Source organism: Mesoplodon mirus, assembly GCF_964341445.2.
Source record: "Mesoplodon mirus genome assembly, chromosome: 15".
Taxonomy (NCBI): domain Eukaryota; kingdom Metazoa; phylum Chordata; class Mammalia; order Artiodactyla; family Ziphiidae; genus Mesoplodon; species Mesoplodon mirus.
Window position 1 is genome coordinate 56137914 of NC_138991.1, and position 21990 is coordinate 56159903.

The 21990-nt window shown below is 45.4% G+C and overlaps 1 protein-coding gene across 3 annotated transcripts in view; it reads left to right on the forward strand.

Annotated features, from left to right (window-relative positions):
• TXNDC11 (thioredoxin domain containing 11) overlaps window positions 1-21990 on the forward strand; it is a 67521-nt gene that overhangs the window by 43197 nt on the left and 2334 nt on the right. For all 3 annotated transcript variants that reach the window (XM_082600416.1, XM_082600414.1, XM_082600415.1), the window contains 6 exons: window positions 3767-3879; window positions 6186-6386; window positions 11582-12374; window positions 14650-14792; window positions 15735-15844; window positions 19476-19556. In XM_082600416.1, the coding sequence (XP_082456542.1) occupies window positions 3767-3879; window positions 6186-6386; window positions 11582-12374; window positions 14650-14792; window positions 15735-15844; window positions 19476-19556 (1441 nt within the window). The remainder of the gene's footprint in view (window positions 1-3766; window positions 3880-6185; window positions 6387-11581; window positions 12375-14649; window positions 14793-15734; window positions 15845-19475; window positions 19557-21990) is intronic.

Here is a 21990-nt window from a genome sequence, read left to right on the forward strand (position 1 = left end):
ATGACCCCTTTCAACTTTTGAGTCAAGCTGTCACTACTTATTCCTCTGCTCCAATAAATCATGTTGGTGACTTTGGCGGACTATCAAATGTTTCTTACTGGCTGCTTTTCCTTCACTCCTCTCTTTATCGATGCCAGTCTACCAAAATTTAGCCCTCTCCTGGAGAGTGGTGTCTTTGCTTCTACCAATTCATATCCTCCCTTGGGTCCTGCTTTTTCTTCTGACAGCTTTGGAATCTGAACTTATATGTTATGCCTTTTTTTTTTTTTTTTTTTTTTTTTCGCGGTACGCGGGCCTCTCACTGTTGTAGCCTCTCCCATTGCAGGGCACAGGCTCTGGACGCACAGGCTCAGCGGCCATGGCTCACGGGCCCAGCCGCTCCGTGCCATGTGGGATCCTCCCGGACCGGGGCACGAACCCGTGTCCCCTGCATCGGCAGGCGGACTCTCAACCACTGCGCCACCAGGGAAGCCCTATGCCATTTTTTTAAATTTAAATTTTGAACTAATTTTATGCTTGCAGAAAAGTTGGAAGAATAGAACAGGGAGTTTCCTAATGTCCTGCCTTCACTTAGCTTCCCCCATTGTTAACATATTATTTAACCATTTGTTAGGGTGCTTTTGCCAAAACTAAGAAATTAACATTGGTACAGGATTATTAACTAAACTGCAGATGTTACTGAATTTTGCCAGTGTTTTCACTAATGACTGTTTTCTGTTCCAGGATCTGATCTGGGATCCCACATCACATTTAATTAGTCTCCTCCTATAACAATTCCTCACTCTTTCCTCGTCTTTCATGATATTGACACTTTTGAAAAATACTGGTTGTTTATTTTGTTGCTCAAATTGTTCTGGCTTTGGCCATGAGGAGCATCTTGGGTTGGCGCCTGTGTCCTTTGAACATATCCCCCTCCTTTTATGAGCATATCTTTCATTCTGACTTGACAGGATGTTTCAGGCTCATCTTGTACTTCCTTTGCCCCAGCTCTGGGATCAGCCTCTTCTCCAAGAAGCCCTGGTTTCTTTTTATTGAAGAGTGACATTTAGAAACCCAGATCTGGGTACAAGATATGCTCTTCAGTATCAGGTGTCATTACTTCTAGGCCCTTTCAGCAGACAGAGCTAGGACATATACGTATTTATACCCACACACATGCATGCCTCCATGGTTCTATATCTGTTATCTGTGTCATAAGTCGTAAGGTTATACGTAAGGTCATAAGTTTATACTAATTTCTTCTGATTCCAATCTAAAACCGCAGATTTTAGCTTTCCCCTCTTCGTATGTAACTTTTCTCCTGCCCTGAGAAGCCTGGCTCTCATCGTCTTTAGTTTTACAGTATTCAGTCAAGATACCGTTTGCTGTTCTCTTCTGGTTCAGTTCTTTCTCCCCACTCACCACCCCTTCACTGAGGTGTGATGCATTTGCAGTACAGCTAGGTAGGTTTGTTAGTGCTCGTGTTCCCCACTGGACCCCCACACATGCTGGTTGGTATCATGATCTTAATTTTTGAGTGTGTGAAGGCTGTGAGCTTTGCTGTGGTTCTGATACTCAGAGGAAGGTCAGGCTGCCTCACGCCTGTTCTCCAGTTCCCATTACCCACCCCTCCTTTGCCACCTACCGTATAAGTAAGCCATTTCTGTCATTTCTGGTTTATTCTTTTTTTCTTTAATATTTATTTATTTACTTATTTTTATTTGGCTGTGCCAGGTCTTAGAATTGCGATGCACGGGATCTTTGTTGTGGCATGCGGGATCCAGTTCCCCGACCAGGGATTGAACCTGGGGCCCCTGCATTGGGAGCGTGGAGTCTTAGCCACTGTGCCACCAGGGAAGCCCCATTTCTGATTTACTCTTCTTGTGTTTCTTTGGTTTTGTGCCATTTTAAACTCATCAGGTTTGTGCTAGATTGTCCAGCCGCCGTTAGGGACATGGTCACTCTCACCTCATCCTCAACAGCCATTCCTCCTCTGAGAGGAAGACGCCGCCACTGCTGGAAGGTGGGCCGTGTGGTTAAGCTAGAAACTTCGTGTGTTTAGCACCTTCATATTTTAACTACTTAGATTTCAGTTGGTAGCATTTAAAGTTTAACTGGTATTTTATTTAACGTTTGCTAATAAAGCAGAAAGGGGATAGGAAAGAATGCACCTTTTCCTACACCGTCTTATCCACCTCCTTTAATACTAGATATTTTAGTCAGTTCCTAATCACACAAATATTACATTAAATATACTCCTTGGGGGGGAAAAAGAAAGCTTCACACCTAAGGATAAAGTCCCCTTTGATCTCCATCCCCCAACACGAAACAATTTTTATTATCCTTTCAGATTCTGTATACATTTCTAAGCATATGTGCCTGTAGGGGAAAACATTTTATGTGTGATGCTTTTTTCCACATAAAAGGTATACTTTATCTTTCTTCAGCTTGCTTTTTTACTCATATGTGTCTTAGAAAATCTATTCATGTTTTATAGATAGCCCTGCCCCACTGTTTTTAACAGCTGCAGAGTATTTCTTGGTGACTGTCCTTGTGTGTCTCTTGGTGCACATGTGTAGACACTAAGAAGTGGAGCTGTGGGACTGCAGGCTGTGTCCCTGTCCCACTGTGATCACTACAGCAGATTGCTCTCCCAAGCGGCTGCCATTTTACCCTTTCCACCAGCTTTGCATCAGAGTACTTGTTTCTCTTCTGGTCATCAATATTTGATATTTCCTGTGTCTCAAATTTGGGACATTTTGAAGGTGAAAAGTGGCATTTTGTTCTCATTTGCTTTCCTCTGAAATAGTGAGGTTGAGTGTATTTTTAGCCTTTTACATTTCCTTTTCTGTGATTTGTCCATTTTTAACTGCTTTCTTTTTCTTACTAATTTATATGAGTTACTATATATGCTAGATTGATTCATTTAACTAATATTTATTAATCAAGAGATCAATATGCATATGCCCAGACACTGCTTTAGGTGCTGGGGTAACAGCAATAAACAAGGTTTCTAATTTCACAGAACTTAAGAGGAAGTTGGACCAAAGAAAATCTAAATAAATCAGTAGGATTATGTACCTGTTAATAAGTGCTATTAAAAAATTAGAGTAGGGCTTCCCTGGTGGTGCAGTGGTTGAGAGTCTGCCTGCCGATGCAGGGGACACGGGTTCGTGCCCCGGTCCGGGAGGATCCCACATGCCGCGGAGCGGCTGAGCCCGTGAGCCATGGCCGCTGAGCCTGCGCGTCTGGAGCCTATGCTCCGCAGCGGGAGAGGCCACAACAGTGAGAGGCCCGCGTACTGCAAACAAAAAAACAAACAAAAAAAAAACAAATTAGAGTAATGGTAGAGAGAGGACCTGAGTCAGGAGGGAGCCCCAGTTTCTCCTTCCGGACCATCCTCTTGAGTGTTTGCCCGGAGGCGGGTGGTCAGGGAGGGCTTCTCAGAGAAGGTGGGGTCAGAGCTGAGATCTGAATGATGAGAAGGAATTGGCCGTGGAAGTGTCCAGACAGAACAGCATGTGCCTGGGCTCCCAGGTGGGGCTAGTGAGTCGGGGGGACACGGACGGACACAGTGCAACTGCTTGTCAGAGACAGGTGTGCAGGAGTAGACATGAGGTCTGTATCAGGAGGTTGTTTCTTCGGCTTCTCCTTTTCTGTCTAGGCTAGGTGCCCAAAAAGAGCTTTGCTCTGGGGAATTTGTGCGTCAGGATTTGATCACTGGGTTTTGTGGTTGTTTTAAGGCATAGGCTTTTTCTTTTTAATAAAGGAAAATTTTCTGTTTCAGATTACCTAGGAACAGTACGATTTGGGGTTATCACAAATAAACATCTTGCGAAACTGGTATCCTTAGTACACTCTGGAAGTGTGTATTTACATAGACATTTCAACACATCACTTGTAAGTATTTTGAAATCACGTTTATATTAGCGCAGTGGTTCTTAACCTTGTTTGGATCACAGACTTCTTTGAGAATTGGATAAAATCTATGGATACTCTCTCTAGGAGAGTGCACATGATTTTATATTGCAAACTGAGAGTCCCTACAGCCCCTCTGTAGAGCCCATGCCCCTGGTTTAGAACTCATGTATTAGAGGGCTCTTGGTTTTAACATCTAGAAATTCTGTTTATATTCTTAGATTTTGATACAGCCTTGTTAGTTTTCCTTCTTGGATGAAATTACAGAGTTACTCTGTTGGAGAAGTGTTACTCTGGGCCCATGTTCTCAGAGGTTAAGCTTACTTTGGGCAATGTTCTTTGTTCATTTGTTCCATTTATCAAGAGTAGAAATGTGACATGCTTTTCTCCTTTAGCTGATGAAATGGATTTTGAAGTTCTTGTCAAGTCACAGTGAGAAGTTGTTGGCTTTCCGCCCCAGAGAGCCTCGTTTTCCATTGTTGTCTTTGTTCCCTGATTTTATTTGCCTTCTGGTGGACCAGCCCCAACTCAGCTATTTCTGAGCTTCTGACCTATATCCTTAGTCCTGTGCTTCTGCTCTGTTTATTGCTACTTCCTCAGTCCCAGCACTGAGTTTATTTTTCTTCAATATTTTCTCTCTCTGACTTCATTGATGGTATCAGTGACTTACAGGTCGAGTGAAGACCAGATCTCCTGTACCCAGTGTGCCCAGCCCTTTAATCCCATGCTCCCCTTGGCTCAGTGTGCAGGCCTCATGCTGTTAGACCCTCCTGGGGGGCACCGTCAGTGCCAGTCACCCTGGCTTCTGCATATCTCTGTATCCCAGATGGCTTTACTTCTCGCAGTTTATATTCCCAAAGTCAAATGTATTTCTGTGTTTTCCAGATAGAAATGTTGATTATATTTTTTCAGACTCCCACCATCCCACTTTGGGAATCACTGCTGTGATGGTTTCTCCCACCACCCACCTGCTCTCCTTGTTTCTCTGTCTAAGCTTCTTTTGACTTCATCTGCCTTTGCTATCATTTTCCTTCATCCTTCCTTTGTAGCATGCTATACAACCAACATATCATGTTTATGTATAGTAAAGGGTACTGAGGAAGAAATTTAAAATAGACGGAGAAAAGAAGGTAGGACTGAGAATGATACTGAAAAAGATATTGGGTTTACTGCATCAATTCCATAGTTTTTAAGGTTGGTTGGTTGGTGTAGCAGCAGAATTCCATTTAGCAAATGAAATAATACTGGGATACCAGTATTTTTTTTTTTTTTTTTTTTTTTTTTTTTTTTGCGGTATGCGGGCCTCTCACTGTTGTGGCCTCTCCCGTTGCGGAGCACAGGCTCCGGATGCGCAGGCCCAGCGGCCATGGCTCACGGGCCCAGCCGCTCCGCGGCATATGGGATCCTCCCAGACCGGGGCACGAACCCGTATCCCCTGCATCGGCAGGCGGACTCTCAACCACTGCGCCACCAGGGAGGCCCCTGATACCAGTATTTTTAAAAAATAAAAGCAGTGGACATCTTTGTTGTAAGCCAATTTAAACCTCTATTTTGGGGAGTGTAAAATATCTCATTTTGTGGAACTCTCCAAAGCATTCTGTGGGGAGTTTTGTTTGAAACCCAGTGGTTTATATCACTGGAATTTCAAACATAATTTTGTGTTGACATACTCTTGATTATTATAGGAAAACAAAGCAAAAAATCTAGGTGTATCTCTCCTTCATTCTGTACACATAAAATGTGATCTGTGGCCTTGTACAAGTTCCAGGTCACTCATGGATTCATGCAAATATTTGTTGAGTTCCTGCTCTGTGCCAGGTGTTCTAGTCACTGGGGGTACATGTGAGCAAGGCAGATGCAAACTTCTGCCCTAACAGAGGGTCCCCAGGGACCAAGTTAAACATGATTTTACCAAGGTAAAAATTATCCTTGACTCCATCATTTCTGTTCCCTTAGAGGTCCCCTTGCGCAGGGTGGTAGAGGTCATTGTTGCCAGCAGCAGGCAGGGAGACTTATTTGTTGATAGACGAGTTGTCTAACGGGAAAAAGATGAACCACATGATATGGAAGTCACCTCTTACAGCTGCTTTTGCTTTTCCGAGCTGCTTGTGAGGAAGTGCTCTGTCTGGAGAAGTAAAGCCAGGGTTTAGCTGCACAGGCAGGGACAGGTCGTGTCACTGCTCTGAGCCTCATTTTCCTCACCTGTGAAGTGTGGAGTTGAGGACGGGGCTGAGGATGTGCTTTGATCCTGCCCTGCCTTTTATCCTCTGTGCGTTTGTCTTTCCCAGGTCTTTCCCAGGGAGGTCATCAACTACACAGCTGAGAACATCTATAAGTGGGCCTTAGAAAACCGAGAGACGCTCCTTCGCTGGCTGCGGCCACACGGCGGCAAGAGTCTCCTGCTGAACAATGAACTGAAGAAGGGACCAGCACTTTTTGTATTTATACCTTTTAATCCCTTAGCCGAAAGTCATCCTTTAATAGATGAGGTAAGAGTCATAATGGTAAAAGGTGTCTCATAAGGAGTCGGAGAAACTCATTAACTTAGCCTTTTCTCATTCCGCGATCAGAGTAGTTTCCCCTAGCCGCCAAGCGGCCACCAGGAGCAGCTGCTGCATTTCTGTGGCGTTACTCCTTTCTCCTGTAAGTGAGCAGGAGAGCCCGTGCCTTGGGTGGGATTCACCACAGCCTCTCTGGCCACATTACTGACAGCTGCTCAGGTCTGGCTGAGTCGGAGGGTACAGGGAAGGCAAACTGTGCCTGTCTGGAAAAGGACCAGATGGCCCTCTTCCTGCGGTGACGGATGCCTGGGAGAGGGGCAGAGGGGATGGACAACACAGGCAGGGTTTACTGTGGCCTTTGGGATGCTGTTGTCGCGGGGGTTTGATCAGACTGTTGGCCCTGGCCACTCTCAGCCCAGCAGCCAGCAGCGGTGGTGGTGACCTTGGGATCCCATGTTTTTCTAAACCTTGCATGTCTCACAGAGCAGTTTTCGGAGACAGCCGCCATCAGGAGTCAGCCCCTCCTTGCTGCCTCTTCTGCTTCATCTGGTGCATTCACTGTCTCTGGGTGTGAGTTTATACGTGGGATCGTTCGGAGGCACTTAGAGAGAGCAATAACAGTCATCCGAGAGCGCGTGGGATTGCTAAATTGGATTTACTGGGGGTTTATTTTTTCCTTCCCTCAAGGATCCCTTAATTGGCCAAAACCAATTTCAGGCAGCCAGTGAATCACTGGCCAGGCTGCCTAGGTGCTGCCTCTCCCAAGCCCTCCACGTGAGCCTGATGGCCTGCTTTCCCTGAGGGAGCCGGGAGGCCAGGCCAGAGCCCTCACTTGGCTGCTCTGGAGCCTCTTTGTTGAAGTTATTATCCCTGCTGGGGGCCTTCTAAGTGGATGCTGCTACCATGGCTTAGAGGAGGAAAGAAAAGAGGATGAAATAGCTTTGTTTATTCTCTGATTAGGGAGGACTTGAAGTAATAAGACTTAATTTCTTTAGAAAATCTTTAAAAAAAATAAAAAATAAAAAAAAATAAAAAAAAAAAGAAAATCTTCACTACACAGTTATTTTATGAACTAAGACACTCTTTCTTCACTAAGACACTCTAATATTAAGAGCCCTTAAAGCTCTTTGTAGGAAAGGTGGGGTTTTCAACCAAGGTATTAACCATGGTTGTGGATTTTTACTTTAACTTTTAAAGTTTCCTCCTGGAGAGTTCTGTCTTGTCTGGCTTGGGCATGTCGGGTTTCTGGGTCGGGTGGTATTTTGTGACTGGAGCCCAGTTCCTCTGGGGGGTTGTGCTTGGATTTAGACACCTGGTGGGAGACACTTGCTTTCCAACTCTTTGTTTCTGGGTGAGTGTCTCTCCCATCTCCCCGTACTCCTCTGTCTTTGTTTATCAAGGTTTTGCCCACAGCTCCTTTCCTCTGGGCTCTTAGTGTCCCTGTGAGGTGAAGAGAGTCCCTAATCGCAGCCTGTGGTTAAACCAGGTGGCATCTTAGCAGTGTTATGGATTACTCAGCCAAGTGCAGTACATTTCCCTGTTCATTTCAGGCCCTTTTAGCAAACGCTTATGGAGCACTGTGCCAGGGAGCCACGGTGGAGAAAGAGGGAGAAGGCGGAGCCTTGGTCTCATGGTCTCGGAGGCCTGTCTGGTAGGGGAGCAAGAACCTGCTTGTAATTCAAGGCAGAGTGTGCTCAGCCCCAGGAGGAACTGGAGGAGAGTGGGGGCTGTCCCGGGAAGCTGGGGGCTGGGCAGGAGGGAGGCAGGAGGGAGGCAGGAGGGGGCTGCGGGAGGGGTGAGTGTTTGAGACAGGCCTTCAGGGGTGGCCAGAATTGTGATGGGCTGAGAGAAACTTAAGGGAAGGAATAGCCTGAGCAAAGGCACAGGGGTGGGCAGGGGGCGACGGGTTTAGATATTAGGAAACAGGATAGGTTGTATGGTCTCCATAAAGGACTGGTTGAAGAAGACCCAGAAAAGAAACGTTGGAGGAGAGGCTTTTGAGTGCTTCTTTGAGGACTCCAGGAGTAATCACAGCCATCAAAGTCTGATAATGGAGCGTTGTCAGCAGAGCTGTGTTACCATTATTAAAGTTTTCCTAGCAGCCGTGTTCCAGAAAAGTGAGAAGTAGGAAGATGCTGAACTTGGACGGTGGTGTTGGGGATGGGGAGTGGGGCGTGTGACCATGGAAAGAGTGACACAGTGACTAGAAGTAAGGAAGTCATCCTCGGGGTTGGGCAGGGTGGGAGGGGTGAACACGTCCCTTACATGAGGGTGAGTTCTAAACTCAAAGGCTCCTTGACCCCAAAAGAATTAAGCCTTAAGCCTTATTTTTCCATTATGCTTTTAGGCCCAACTTTGGGCAGGCGATGGAGGAGGCCTGCCTCGTCGAGAAGAGAGTGGTCATTGTAGAGTCGGGGCGGGGGTCAGTCAGTAAGGGACGGCCATATGGGGACTGCCCTGTGAGGCCCAGGCCGGGACCAGGCAGCTGCTCTTCCACACACGTGCCCCACCCCGCCCCCGGGAGAGCACGGCCTGCACCGCGCGTGGCATCAGGCCCCTGACCCCAGTGTCTCCAGAGAGTCGCAGAGAGCTCATGAGACATCTCAGTGTGCTTATCAAAGGAAATTCTTAGCGCAGCCAGAAGAGACTCTGTGTGGTGCTTAGCTTGTTTTTTTTAAAATTATTTTTATTATTAATTAATTAATTTTATTTTGGGCTGCATTGGGTCTTCGTTACTGCACGGGGGCTTTCTCAAGTTGCGGTGAGCGGGCTTCTCACTGCGGTGACTTCTCTTGTTGCAGAGCACGGGCTCTGGGCATGCGGGCTCTAGAGCGCAGGCTCAGTGGTTGTGGCGCACAGGCTTAGCTGCTCTGCGGCATGTGGGATCTTCCCAGACCAGGGCTCAAACCCGTGTCCCCTGCATTGGCAGGCAGATTCTTAACCACTGCACCACCAGGGAAGTCCCGGTTTCTTAGCTTTCACAGCGCTGCTCTGAGGCGTCTACTGCGTATGAGTCTGGGGGACAAAGGCATCTTGTCCAGACTTACAGATTTCTCCGATTAACGAAAATGGAAGGAAGCATTTATAGTGCAAACATTTAAAGTTTTTTGCCAAATTTTCCTTGTTAGTTCACATGAAATTAAATGTGACATCAAGTGATTCACATATGGGATGTAACTGGAGTGCCTTTTCAAAACTGCCTGTTATGAAAAAGGAATATAACAGTAAAAACTGGTTCAGTTTATAGGAGAAAACTAAGAACTCCTCACTTTCCAGGGGCATTATTGTATAAAATATTTTCTTCACTTAAGAATATCCTTTACATGGCTGCTTCGTTTGTGAGAGACATTAAGAATGAAAGAGATGAGGAAGGAAGACCTCGTAAGGAGTTTTGCTGTCCTCAGTGTACTCCTACTTGGACTTTTCATAAAAGCCCACGGTAAATACAGTCGTCCCCTGGGATCCACAGTGGGGTTGGTTCCAGGCCCCCTGCAGGTACCAAAATCCAACACGCTCAAGTTCCATATGTAAAACGGCATAGTATTTGTATATAACCTATGCACATCTTCCCGTATATTTTAAATCGTCTCTAAGATTACTTACGATACCTCATGTAATATAAATGGTATGTAAATAGTTGCCTATGTGCAGCAAATTCAAGCTTTCTTTTCTGGCATTTTTCCCCCTGAATATTTTCGATCCATGGTTGTTTGAATTGCAGATACAGAACCTGAGGATATGGAGGGCTGACTGTACTTGAATTTTTGTGGGTTTTGGTGGGGGGGACTGGGGGTGGTAATCTATTATGTCTTTGAATATAAAGTAGTACCAGGATGGGGCAAGAGGGCAGCTGGGCTATTTATGAATCATACGGGCTTGACCTTTTTAGCGTAATGTGCTGCCAGAGCCTTATCCTTTAAAAAGGGCTGAGATGTTTTTGTGTGGGGGAAAAAAACAAAACGCTGGTTTATCATCTAAAGTAACCATTTTTATGCCGAAGAACTATTCAAACAATCTGTTTTTCTGTACAAACGCATATGTCTTAAATTAACTATGTCTATAAGTATCGTATGTTATAAAATTTCGGTTTTCTTTTAAATTAGAAAAGCACTTATTAAATGGTGTTCACACACACACACACACACACTCACTTTTTTTTTTTTTTTTTTTTTTTTTGCGGTACGCGGGCCTCTCACTGTTGTGGCCTCTCCCGTTGCGGAGCACAGGCTCCGGACGTGCAGGCTCAGCGGCCATGGCTCATGGGCCCAGCCGCTCCGCGGCATGTGGGATCTTCCCAGACAGGGGCACGAACCGTGTCCCCTGCATCGGCAGGTGGACTCTCAACCACTGTGCCACCAGGGAAGCCCTAGGGTTGTATTTTTAAAAATAAGTGGTGGCAGTATAGAGGCTCAGTTAAGGCGGGGGAGAGAAAACGGGGGCGCTCTGTGACACGTGAGGGCCTGAGTTGAGGCAGTGACTGTGAGGGTGCAAAGGGGGGCCGCTTCGTGATGCTGAAGTCAGAGCTGGCTGGATTGGAGGCTTGGGTGATGCAGAGGAGAAATTGAGGGTCAGCTGATTTTTCCAGTTTGATGATGCCATTCTCCAGAAAGGGTGGTACAGGAGGAGGAAGGCGAGATGGATGAGTATGGTTTGGAAGAGGCTGAACTCGTAGCCTCCTGTGAGGCATGAATTTATTTGGAAACATATGCTGTGAAATATTTGATCCACTTGTTAGATGGATCAACAAGTGGATCAAATATTTGGGAAATTTTTAGACTGTTACTTAAGATGAAGAAAGAAGACATCGTCTGGAGGAGTTTTAAGGATGTAAAGGAAAGTGCACTCAACTGGGCATTGAGATTTAAATTCTGTTCCTGGTTCTCCGATGTGTGTCGTGGCATGAGCCACTTCACCCCATCATGGGGTAGACTGACATCTCCCTCTAAGACCCCTTCCGTCTCTGAACAGGTGGTTCAGTATTTGTTAACAGAGTGACAGGATCTGAAAAATAACCCAAGCCTCTTTGTTAATAGCTTTTGGTGTGACAGCTTCCTGTTTGATGCTGTGTTTCCAGCCAGGGTTCCTTCTTGTGAATCAGACAAGGTGCTTTCCAGGTCTAAGAGCCACGGGGTCTGTCCCTCAGTCACCCCCACACCTCTCATGAGCTCCGCCCTGTGTTTCAGATCACCGAAGTGGCCTTGGAGTACAACAACTGTCACGGGGACCAGGTGGTGGAGCGGCTCCTTCAGCACCTGAGGCGAGTGGACGCCCCAGTGTTCAAGTCTCTGGCACCTGAGCCCCCGGCCCAGCTGCCGGACCCGCCGCTGATAACGGAGTCCCCCTGCTGCAACACCGTGGTGCTGCCCCAGTGGCACTCCATCTCCAGGACCCACAACGTGTGTGAACTGTGTGTCAACCAGACCGCTGGTGGCCTCAGGCCAAGCTCGGCCGGCATGCCCCAGTGCAGCTTTTTCGAGATGGCAGCAGCTCTGGATTCTTTCTACCTCGAGGAGCAGACCTTTTATCATGTGGCGTCAGGCAGCACAGAATGCAGGAACTTTCTAAGTTTCTACAGCCCTTTCAGCTACTACACTGCATGTTGCAGGACCATAAACAGGGGCGTGACAGGCTTCATTGATTCTGAACAAGATGTCTTTGAAACCCCAACCATTGCATTTCCTTCCCTTGAGAAGAAATGTGAGGTTGATACCCCAAGCTCCGTTCCTCACATTGAGGAGAACAGGTACCTCTTTCCTGAATTGGACGTGGATAGCACAAGCTTCATAGGGCTGAGCTGCAGAACCAACAAGACCCTGAACATCTACCTTTTGGATTCCAATTTATTTTGGTTGTATGCAGAGAGGCTGGGTGCTCCGAGCGCTGCTCGGGTGAAAGGATTTGCTGCAATTGTAGACGTGAAAGAAGAGTCTCACTATGTCTTGGATCCAAAACAAGCTCTTATGAAGTTCACCCTAGGTACTGTGGGCAGTTTCCTTCCCCAAGCCTAATGCTTTGCTTAACTTAACCTAGGTAACTTTTATTTAGGGATCTCATTACGGTTGGCTCTTAGCGCATTTGAAATCTTTAGACTGCAGCTGGTCATAATTGTAAAAGAAGCTAATTTTGTATATTAAATGGAATAGAAACTTCCTAACTCCAAATTTTGGATAAGTTTGTCACTTAGCCCTTGGGGGCTAAGAGTCCAGCGTTCCTGATCGGCAGCGCCTGCCGCATTTCCACAGTGGCGCGAGCTGCGGCCAGCGGGAACCTGGCCTCTGTGACGGACAGGGTGGTGGAGAGCGGGTCGGGTGGTAACTCCCCAGGGGCTGATGAACGTGAGCCCCAACAGCGGCTTCTTTCAAAAGGTACTTAAACAGAAAGCAGTGAAGCGATAGAACCGCCTGGCCCCCCTTTTTGTCTCACAGGTTTAACTGTCCAGGCGTCAAGGCCACCAGACCTAATTTGTTCTGCTGCTCTTTTATAACAAGTTGAGAAATGCTGCTCTGACCTTGGGTGCCTAGATTGTAACAAACAAGTGTCAAGTGCAATAAACAAGTGTCAGGTTGCAAACCAGCAAAACCCACTTTTTTTGGTGGGGGGGTGGCGGGTAAGGCCCCATTATGGGAGTGCATCCTTAGGCTTGGCAGCAGCAGTGAACTAACCGATGCTGTCCTGTTCCCAGGGCTTTGCTGCCATCCTTGATGTGCACACAAGGAAGTGAGAATTCAAAAGCCGTGTTAGTTCAGCCTCGTTGGAAACATGGGGGAAAGTTAGCATTTGCCAAATGGAGACAGGAGGAATTTGGTGGGGAGGGAAACCTTTTATTTTCAAGTTTTGGAGAGTATGAAAGCAAGAGTAAGCTCAAAGCCCCTAAATGATAGTCATTTTAGCTGCCGTCCTTTAAGTCCAGGTGAAGCTCGTTTCTTGCATTAGACACGTTAAAAGGCTTATGTTAATAAAAGGCTTTATATTATAAACACGAAGCCTCCTGAGTGCTTAGAGGAACCCTGTGACCAGTCACTTTATGAAGTGTGTACTCTTTTGATACTATAAATTGCTCCTAATTCATGTTTCCTAAAGTTACATTTTACTGTACTGAGTTTTCTGAAAATGAAACAAGCCTGTATTTTTAAAGTAAGTGTCTATTGGATTTTCCTGCATTCTGTTCTAATACTCAAGCATTCAGTGAGCTAGCTCATGATGTGTGCATCCTGAATTTAATGGTAATCTGAAAGAAGCCTTCTTTCGATTTCTTTTCGTCTTCTGTTATCTCTGAAACATCTAGCTCTCTTGTTCTTTGTGCTGTGGTTGGTGACAAAATTTGTCAGGGTCCTCGTCCAAAAACATTCACTGTGCATCGTTGTTGTTTTGGAGAGTTGACTTTTAAGTCAGCTGTCTCTGGGTCAGTTTCAGAATGTCGGCTTCATTCAGATTAGTAAATAATTCTTAGTTTATGTTTCAAAAACATAGCCAACTAAGTATCAGTCAGACGTTGATGACGGATTCTCTTCACAAGACCTTCCTCCTTTCCTCCTCCCTCCACGAAACATATCATTGTTCACTAGGGCCTCCCAATGGAGAGAAAAAAGAAAAAAAGAAACAGATTAGTGCTGCTTCAGATGATACAAAGGAATCTGAAGATAGTAGAGTTGGTGGGGAGGGTAAAACTGTTGGTTCAGGTTAGGGTTTGGGATTACTTATGGGTTTTATTTATGTGTTTTTCCACCAAATATAATTGAGTTTATTTTTCTTAACCTTTTAAGAAAGAAACTTGAAGGACTTTAATAAAGGAAACAAAAACCATATAGCTCCTTATCCTTAAATTACTGAGTATTTAAACACCTTCCCCATTACAGTAGCCTGTGCAATTACTGCATCAGTGGTTATGCTTAAAGGTCTTGGTATAGTTGAAATCTCCATGGTGGCGTGTTGATGACTTATACAGTCTCAGGGGTCCATTTGTGGACCAGTGTTGTTTTTAAAAGGAGCATCGAATTCCTGGTCCCTGCATAGTAGAACACGGAACACCGAGTGGTGCTTTGTTAGCTAAAGTGCTGTCTGCTGAGTTACTACTGCCAAAGCTACCCCCTGTCCCCCCGGGTGGCTTCGTTCAGGGTTTTGCCTGTAGGTGAAGTGTTAAAAATGTGGGCCTGCGAAGCCAGCCCAGTTTTTTAAATGTAGAGTTTAAAGTAGGCCAGCTACTCTCCTTGTACTGAGAGAAGAACTGATCTCATTTTCTCCTTATTTTTAGAGTCTTTCATTCAAAACTTCAGCGTTCTCTACAGTCCCTTGAAAAGACATCTTATTGGAAGTGACTCTGCCCAGTTCCCATCTCAGCGTTTAATCACTGAAGTGACAACTGATACCTTTTGGGAAGTAGTCCTTCAAAAACAGGTATAGAATCAGGAGCGAGGCAAAAATCAAGCCATCTGTCCCTATTATAATAATTTCCAAAGCTGCAGTCATCGGGGTGAGCAGTTGGGTTTTTTTGGTTTGCTTGTTTTTTTAATTAATTTATTTATTTTTGGCTGCATTGGGTCTTTGTTGCTGCGCGTGGACTTTCTCTAGTTGCGGTGAGCAGGGGCTACTCTTTGTTGCGGTGCGCGGGCTTCTCATTGAGGTGGCTTCTCTCGTTGCGGAACACGGGCTTTAGGCGCGCAGGCTTCATTCAGTAGCTGTGGCTTGTGGGCTTACCTGCTGCGCGGCATGTGGGATCTTCCCAGACCTGGACTTGAACCCGTGTTCCCTGCATTGGCAGGCAGATTCTTAACCACTGCGCCACCAGGGGGCGGTTGGTTTTGATGTACAAAAGATCGACCACATGACAGTCTTACTGCAGAACATGTGAATTACATGGTGGTTTTGTGATTGTAAAACGTCCTTAAGAAAGCACATAGGGCTTCCCTGGTGGCGCAGTGGTTAAGAATCCGCCTGCCAATGCAAGGGACACAGGTTCGAGCCCTTGTCTGGGAAGATCCCACGTGCCACGGAGCAACTGAGCCCGCGCACCACAACTGCTGAAGCCCAGGCGCCTAGAGCCCGTGCTCCGCAACAAGAGGAGCCACCGCAATGAGAAGCTCGCGCACTGCATCGAAGAGTAGCCCCTGCTCGCCGCAACTAGAGAAAGCCCACGTGCAGCAACGAAGACCCAATGCATCCAAAAATATAAATAAATAAATTTATTTTTAAAAAAAAGAAATCACGTAATTGAAAATACCTGAAGATTAAATTTTCACTGTAATTTGTGCATGAGCAACATTTATTGAATGCCTGCCAGGTTCTAAGCACAGTGAGGACCTGAGCAGCCTGGTAACAGCCGTCTTCCTCTTCCCATAGGACGTGTTGCTGCTTTATTATGCACAGTGGTGCGGCTTCTGTCCAGCCCTCAATCACGTCTTTATCCAGCTAGCTCGGCTCCTGCCTGCGGATACATTCACTGTGGCGAGGTAAGGAAGCCCGTGCTGCAGCGCTGGGTGCCTGCCTTCACTCCTCCTTATGGCTTAGCCGTTATGGCCTGCAAGGGTCTGCCCATTTTCTGTTGACCTTGGGTAAGATTTGGTTGATTGTCAGCTTAAAGCTGTGAGCAAAACCTCATTGGAGCCAAAGTTTTCCTGATGAATGCTGAGTGTTCCTTCCATGATGTTGAGTGTATTTAGTCCTCATTGAGTTCATAGGAGGGTGAGTGCAGTTCTGAGGGATTAGTGCTGACCTGGTTGCTCAGATAGCCCCCCAAGTGGCCAGCTTTCTGGAATACATGGCACTGGGGCCTTGGCCCAGCAAAAGGGGGCCAGTCCCTGGTGTGCTGCCAACCAGCCCTGGGACCTGGAGCAAATCTTCCCACCAGACCTCCTTTCCTTCCTCATTCCTAAAAGTAAGAGGCAAGATTGGCTGATACCTGCATGTTCTAGTTTTGTGATTCCTTGGTACTGTATGTGTATGTGTAGCAAACAAAACAATGTTAAACCATTGTTTTGTAAAAATAAGGCTCAAAGAGTTTTTGGATCAGGTGGTAGGCAGTCTGAGATGAAAGTTATTTAGATTTAAGCTATATCTTCTCCCCGCCACCCAAAAAAAAAAAAAAAAAACCTTCAGATAGAATTTAAATATAAAAGATCAAATCATAGAAAAAAATAACAGAAGCTAGAATATTGGATTTGCTAGTTCCTTTGAGAGGTGAAAACTTGCCAAAATGAAGCAGTTGAAAAAATAATGCAAGAAAGATGAACAGATTTCACTAGAAAAATGTGCAACGAAAATAAAACGGACTTACAAAAGGACGGTAGCTGTATTTTACAGCATATATGTCTTACCTTTTGTGTATGCTGTAAGTAATGATTAGAGCCACACTTGAGGAGTTACTATGCTGCGAGATTTTTTTTTTTTTTTTTTTTTTTTGGCGGCACGCGGGCCTCTCACTGTTGTGGCCTCTCCCGTCGCGGAGCACAGGCTCCGGACACGCAGGCTCAGCGGCCATGGCTCACAGGCCCAGCCGCTCCGTGGCATGTGGGATCTTTCTGGACGGGGGCACGAACCCGCGTCCCCTGCATCGTCAGGCGGACTCTCAACCACTGCGCCACCAGGGAAGCCCGAGATTTTTATATATACATATTATCTGACTTAATCCTTAGACCATTCAGTGGAGCAGGTATGATTACCACTCTCTTTCTACTGAGGAGGGAACTGAGGCTCAAAAAGATTAGGCAGCTTGCCCAGAGTTACACAACCTGTAAATGAGGGAGCAGGATTCAGAATCAGGTGTTCATGCTCCAGACCCTGAGAAATTAAAATGGTTTAAAACTGCTGAGAGCAAAATGTGGATTGTACATATAATGGAATATTATTCAACCTTAAAAATTAGGAAGGAAATTCTGACACATGCTGCAACATGAGTGAACCTTGAGGATATTAATGCTGAGTGAAATGAGTCACAAAAGGACAAACACTGTATGGTTTCCCTTATATGAGGCACCAAGAGTAGTCAGATTCATAGAGACAGCGGAATGGTGGTTGCCAGGAGATGGGGGGAGGGGGGAAGGGGGAGGAGTTGTTTAATGGGGTCAGTTTCAGTTTTGCAAGATGAAAGAGCTCTGGAGATGGATGGTGGTGATGGGTGCACAGCATTATGAATGTACTTAATACCACTGCACTGTACACTTAGAAATGGCTAAGATGGTAAATGTTATGTATATTTTACCACAATTTAAAAAAATGGGGGATGGAGGGAATAACAGCTAAGAAGGACTGCCGTGTGAAGAAAGGTCATGAACAGGCTTTTCATGTAAGAGAAGAGAGTAAATAAACAAGTGGGGAAATTATAATCTAGTAAATGTAAATTAAAACAATAACAAAGTGTCATTTACACTTATTAAATTAAGGAATACTCTTAAGTGATAGAATCTTGTGTTGATAAAATAAAATTGGCACAGTCAGATGTAGCTAACAATAAGTAAATTGGCATAAACTTTTTGGAAAGCATTTTAGCAACATTGTAGCAAAAATGGTTATACATTTTTGATCCAGTTAATTTCACTTTGGGAAATTAAGGAAGTAGGACTTCCAGAGAAGCATGTGCTGGTCATTGCAGCATTATTTATATCCAACAGTAGAAAAATGGTTAAGTAAATTATGGTTGGGCATTTGATGGGATTTTTACCCCTTCGTTAGAACAACGCTTTTCATACAATTAACTGAAAAGAATAGAGTATGAAATACGATTGCTGCTCTTATCAGTATGTAGGCATATACACCAAAGCCTGAATGAGAATCCCAGAAAGAAGGTCCCGATTAGCACAATGGGGTTCTGAGTGGATGTTTACAAATGTTTTTCTTTTAATTTTACAGTTTGGTTTTTCTTTGAAGTAAAAATCAGGAGAAAGAAACACTTGATTATAAAATAAACTGTTCAGCACCATTTGTTTAAAAAATAGAAACTCTGATGTTCCTGGTAGGCTTTCACAGACAGAGAGGCAGGAGTACTGTTCTGTTAATGAAGCTATTTAAAACCATTATGATTTGGTTATGTCATTTTTTTTTTTTTTTTTTTTTTTTTTTGGCAGTACGTGGGCCTCTCACTGTTGTGGCCTCTCCCATTGCGGAGCGCAGGCTCAGCGGCCATGGCTCACAGGCCCAGCCGCTCCGCGGCATGTGGGATCTTCCCGGACGGGGGCACGAACCCGCGTCCCCTGCATCGTCAGGCGGACTCTCAACCACTGTGCCACCAGGGAAGCCATGGTTATGTCAATTTTTAAGTGTATTTTATCCTTTTGGACAAATGCGAGGCACTGATTTCCCCCCCTCCCCACTCTGCCCCCAATTATACTTTTCTGAAAACTCCTGTCAAGTTAATGATTCAAAACATTTCCACCCTTTTTATGCACTATTTGTGAATATTGACACCTGGCCTAGCAGCCCTGCTGCTTCGCTTCCTCCTTCTGGGACGTTCTTTTTGCTTCGACTGAGCAGTCCCTGGGGGCAGGTGGGGAGAAATTCCTGCAGGCCCAGCTCAGTGCAGACTGCAGGAGGGGCCCCCACCTAGTTCAGTGGTAATTAAGCACAGGTTGGCTCATTTAGCACAGATGTCATTTCCTGTATTAGAAAATTCATCTAAAATCTGCTAAGAAAACACAACTTTCTTGGCCTCTGTCTAGGCTTAACAGAATATAGAATATAATCTTCTTTATCTTGTTTTCTTACATTTTCAGAGGCTCAATGTGTTTTGCTCAATGATTTCCTTTTTCCAGAGCTGATTCAACGGTTAAGGTACTTGCCCAGATTTCATTAGGTGCGTGGACTACTCCTGAGGTGTCAGCGAGACTTTTTTGAGGGGGGATTCTACGTTTACTTTCAAGACATGACATTTCCCTCATTGAGTTAGGTGGGCAGTTGCACGTCCTGGAAGTCTCACTGCTTCTCCCAGAAGCTGTGCCTGCCTTATACCCTGTGGTGCACTCACCGCCAGGGGCCAGTCTTGTGTGGGCGCAGACAGTGCCCTGGGTTCTTCAATTATTTGAGAAGATCCTTTCAAGTTGGAGTTTCTTGGGCTGATCTTTTGCTTTTTCTGTTCTTTCCCTTTGCCAGGATTGATGTATCTCAGAATGATCTTCCTTGGGAATTTATGGTTGACCGTCTTCCTACTGTCTTATTTTTTCCCTGTAACAGGTAAAGCTGAATTTTTTCAATATTTGGGCAGATGGGATTCTTTTGCTGAAAATGAAATGGGTTTAAGGTACTTCACAGAAGTGAAATGTACATCGTTATTTATTACTAAAGTATTTAGAATAAAATGTATTGTTAAAAAAATGTGACACTGGGAACCAAGGGTCAAAGGGCTTTGGTGTCATGATGTCAGGTGTGGTAGTGTTTTTAAGTTTGCCCCCTCCAAGAGTGTGTTTTACACAAGTACGAATGTGGCCACTGGAACTTGTTCACCTTCTTGGCCTTATGAGCACACAGTGAGTGCTGAGATTGACAGCAAAGAGCCCCAGGTTCACGTGGGGCAAAACAACAGCTCACTGTTGGGCCTCACGGGGAGTCAGGCCCGGCCCGCCCGCTTCCACATGAGTCATTTATCATTGAGCCCTGCGGATGGCCACCTCGGCCCCCTGGTATAAGGAGGAAACGGAGGCCCTCCTACCCACTGCATCCGCATACTGGAGCTCAAGAAGCCTTCTCCCCAGGTGTGCAGACTTCTGTGAATGTCACCTGACGGGGCTGTCACCTTGATCTCTTCACATTTGTCTAAGTGGTGCTTCAAGGTGAGTGATCAGGGCAGCTTCCCTGAAAGCCCAGCGAGCAGGGATGGGCCGTTAGCAAGGGGACGTGACCTGGCAGCGAATGTGGATCCAGATGTTTTGGTAGAAGGGAAATTAACTCTTGGCCTTTTAAAGCCTGATAAACCAGATGTTCTCTTGGTACAGATTCCTGTTTGTTTTTAAAAGGATGGGTCCTCAGGGACCCAGTCACATGGCTTTGACAATATCTTTAAAGGGAAAAGCATTTGCAGGATGATTTTAATGACGTTCCCTAGCTCACGTCTTTTATTCTCTGGCGCTCGCTTTTACCGTTTATTGCAGCCACTGCCGTGCTCTTCATGCTTCTCTAGGAGAGTGCTTCCTTCATGTGTAGTGAATCATTTCCTTGGTTTTTCCCCCTTATCTCAAAGAATTTTTGCTGGAATACTTCCTGTGGTAGTAGGGTCTTGTCAAATCACGCACTGAAAACAGAGTGTGACTCACCCAGTTCTACTGCTGACTGTATCGTGACGAGCCTTTTTCTTTTTAAGAAGTGTCTCAGCAGGTGCCACACGGTCCAGGAACCGTGGACAATAACACAAGTAATTTCATCGTGTGTGGGACAGAGGTGGGGCATGAAGTTTAACACACCATAATTTTCAAATTTCAATCATAGTTGGAAAAAACATTGACGTCGTAACACCCAGCACATGCCTTTGCACAAAGAGGTTCTCAGCAGCTGGAATTGTTTCGCGTTTGGGTCGAGTGCCTTTCATTCTGAGGTTGCCTGCTGGAGTCAGCATAGAGATGAGCTCATTTTCCATGCCCTGCAGGAAGGTCGCTGCTACAGCCTCTTCCTAGTTCCCTTGTCTTGAAAAGTCAAGAGAGTAAATACTGAACAGGAGTAGACTGTCCAGTTCCATTCTAATGCAGAGAGCTTGGTAAACCAAAGCCTTACTGCTTTGGAATGGAATTTTTCTTATTTCCTAAAAATAAATGGTAATCAGAAGTGAAGCAAGCTCTTCATTAACTGGTCCAAAGTGAGTGTTCAGTTCACTCAGAAGGTAAAGGGCAAAAAGCTGATAGCTCACAAAAGAGGAAATGAAAAACTGATAACAAGCAGTAAGACCTTCTTCACAGGGCGCATGCTTATGTTATTTTTAGTGAAAAGAATATATAAAGTATATATGCGTTTTGGTAAAATATAAATTTACACATGCACTGGGTTAAAATGTGTGCAGAAAGGAAGGTGTCAAGATGTTGACGACGATAATTTTGGAGGAGTGAAGGTTACCACTGGTCACAAGGGTGCCTCTTGTATGCTCTTTATATCCTTTGCAAATTGTCCTCAGTGAGCACGTCGTTTGCATTTTATGATCATGAAAGAAACCATAGGAAAGAGCTTGTCCTCTGCCACAGTGCACAGCCTGGACTACCTCTTGCTCCTAACAGGGCCGCCTTCTTGTGCAGGGGCACCTTAGAACCATTCTTCTTCCCCCACTCTGTGATGTTCCAAAATGCAGGTGCTCTGGCCCGGCCCTGGGCCAGGAGATCAGAAGTGGGTGGGGGGTTCATTCTGATGTGCCCCCTGGGGAAGGACCTCGCTTCTTTAGAGGAGCAGCCCACCCTCCCTCAGTATTATAGCCCCTCTTTGGAGCAGGTAACTTATACCCCATTGGTCATTTTGTATTTAGCCTTTTACATGCTAGAAGTGTGTACACATACTCCTGGTGAACTTAGACCAGAGTCACATAAACAGTGGGACCTTTTTACCACTACACTTTCAAAATGATTACCATTTTGGAAGCAGTTTGTTGACGCTCTGTATCCTTGCTACTTCTAAGAAGTTTGAAAGCATTTTA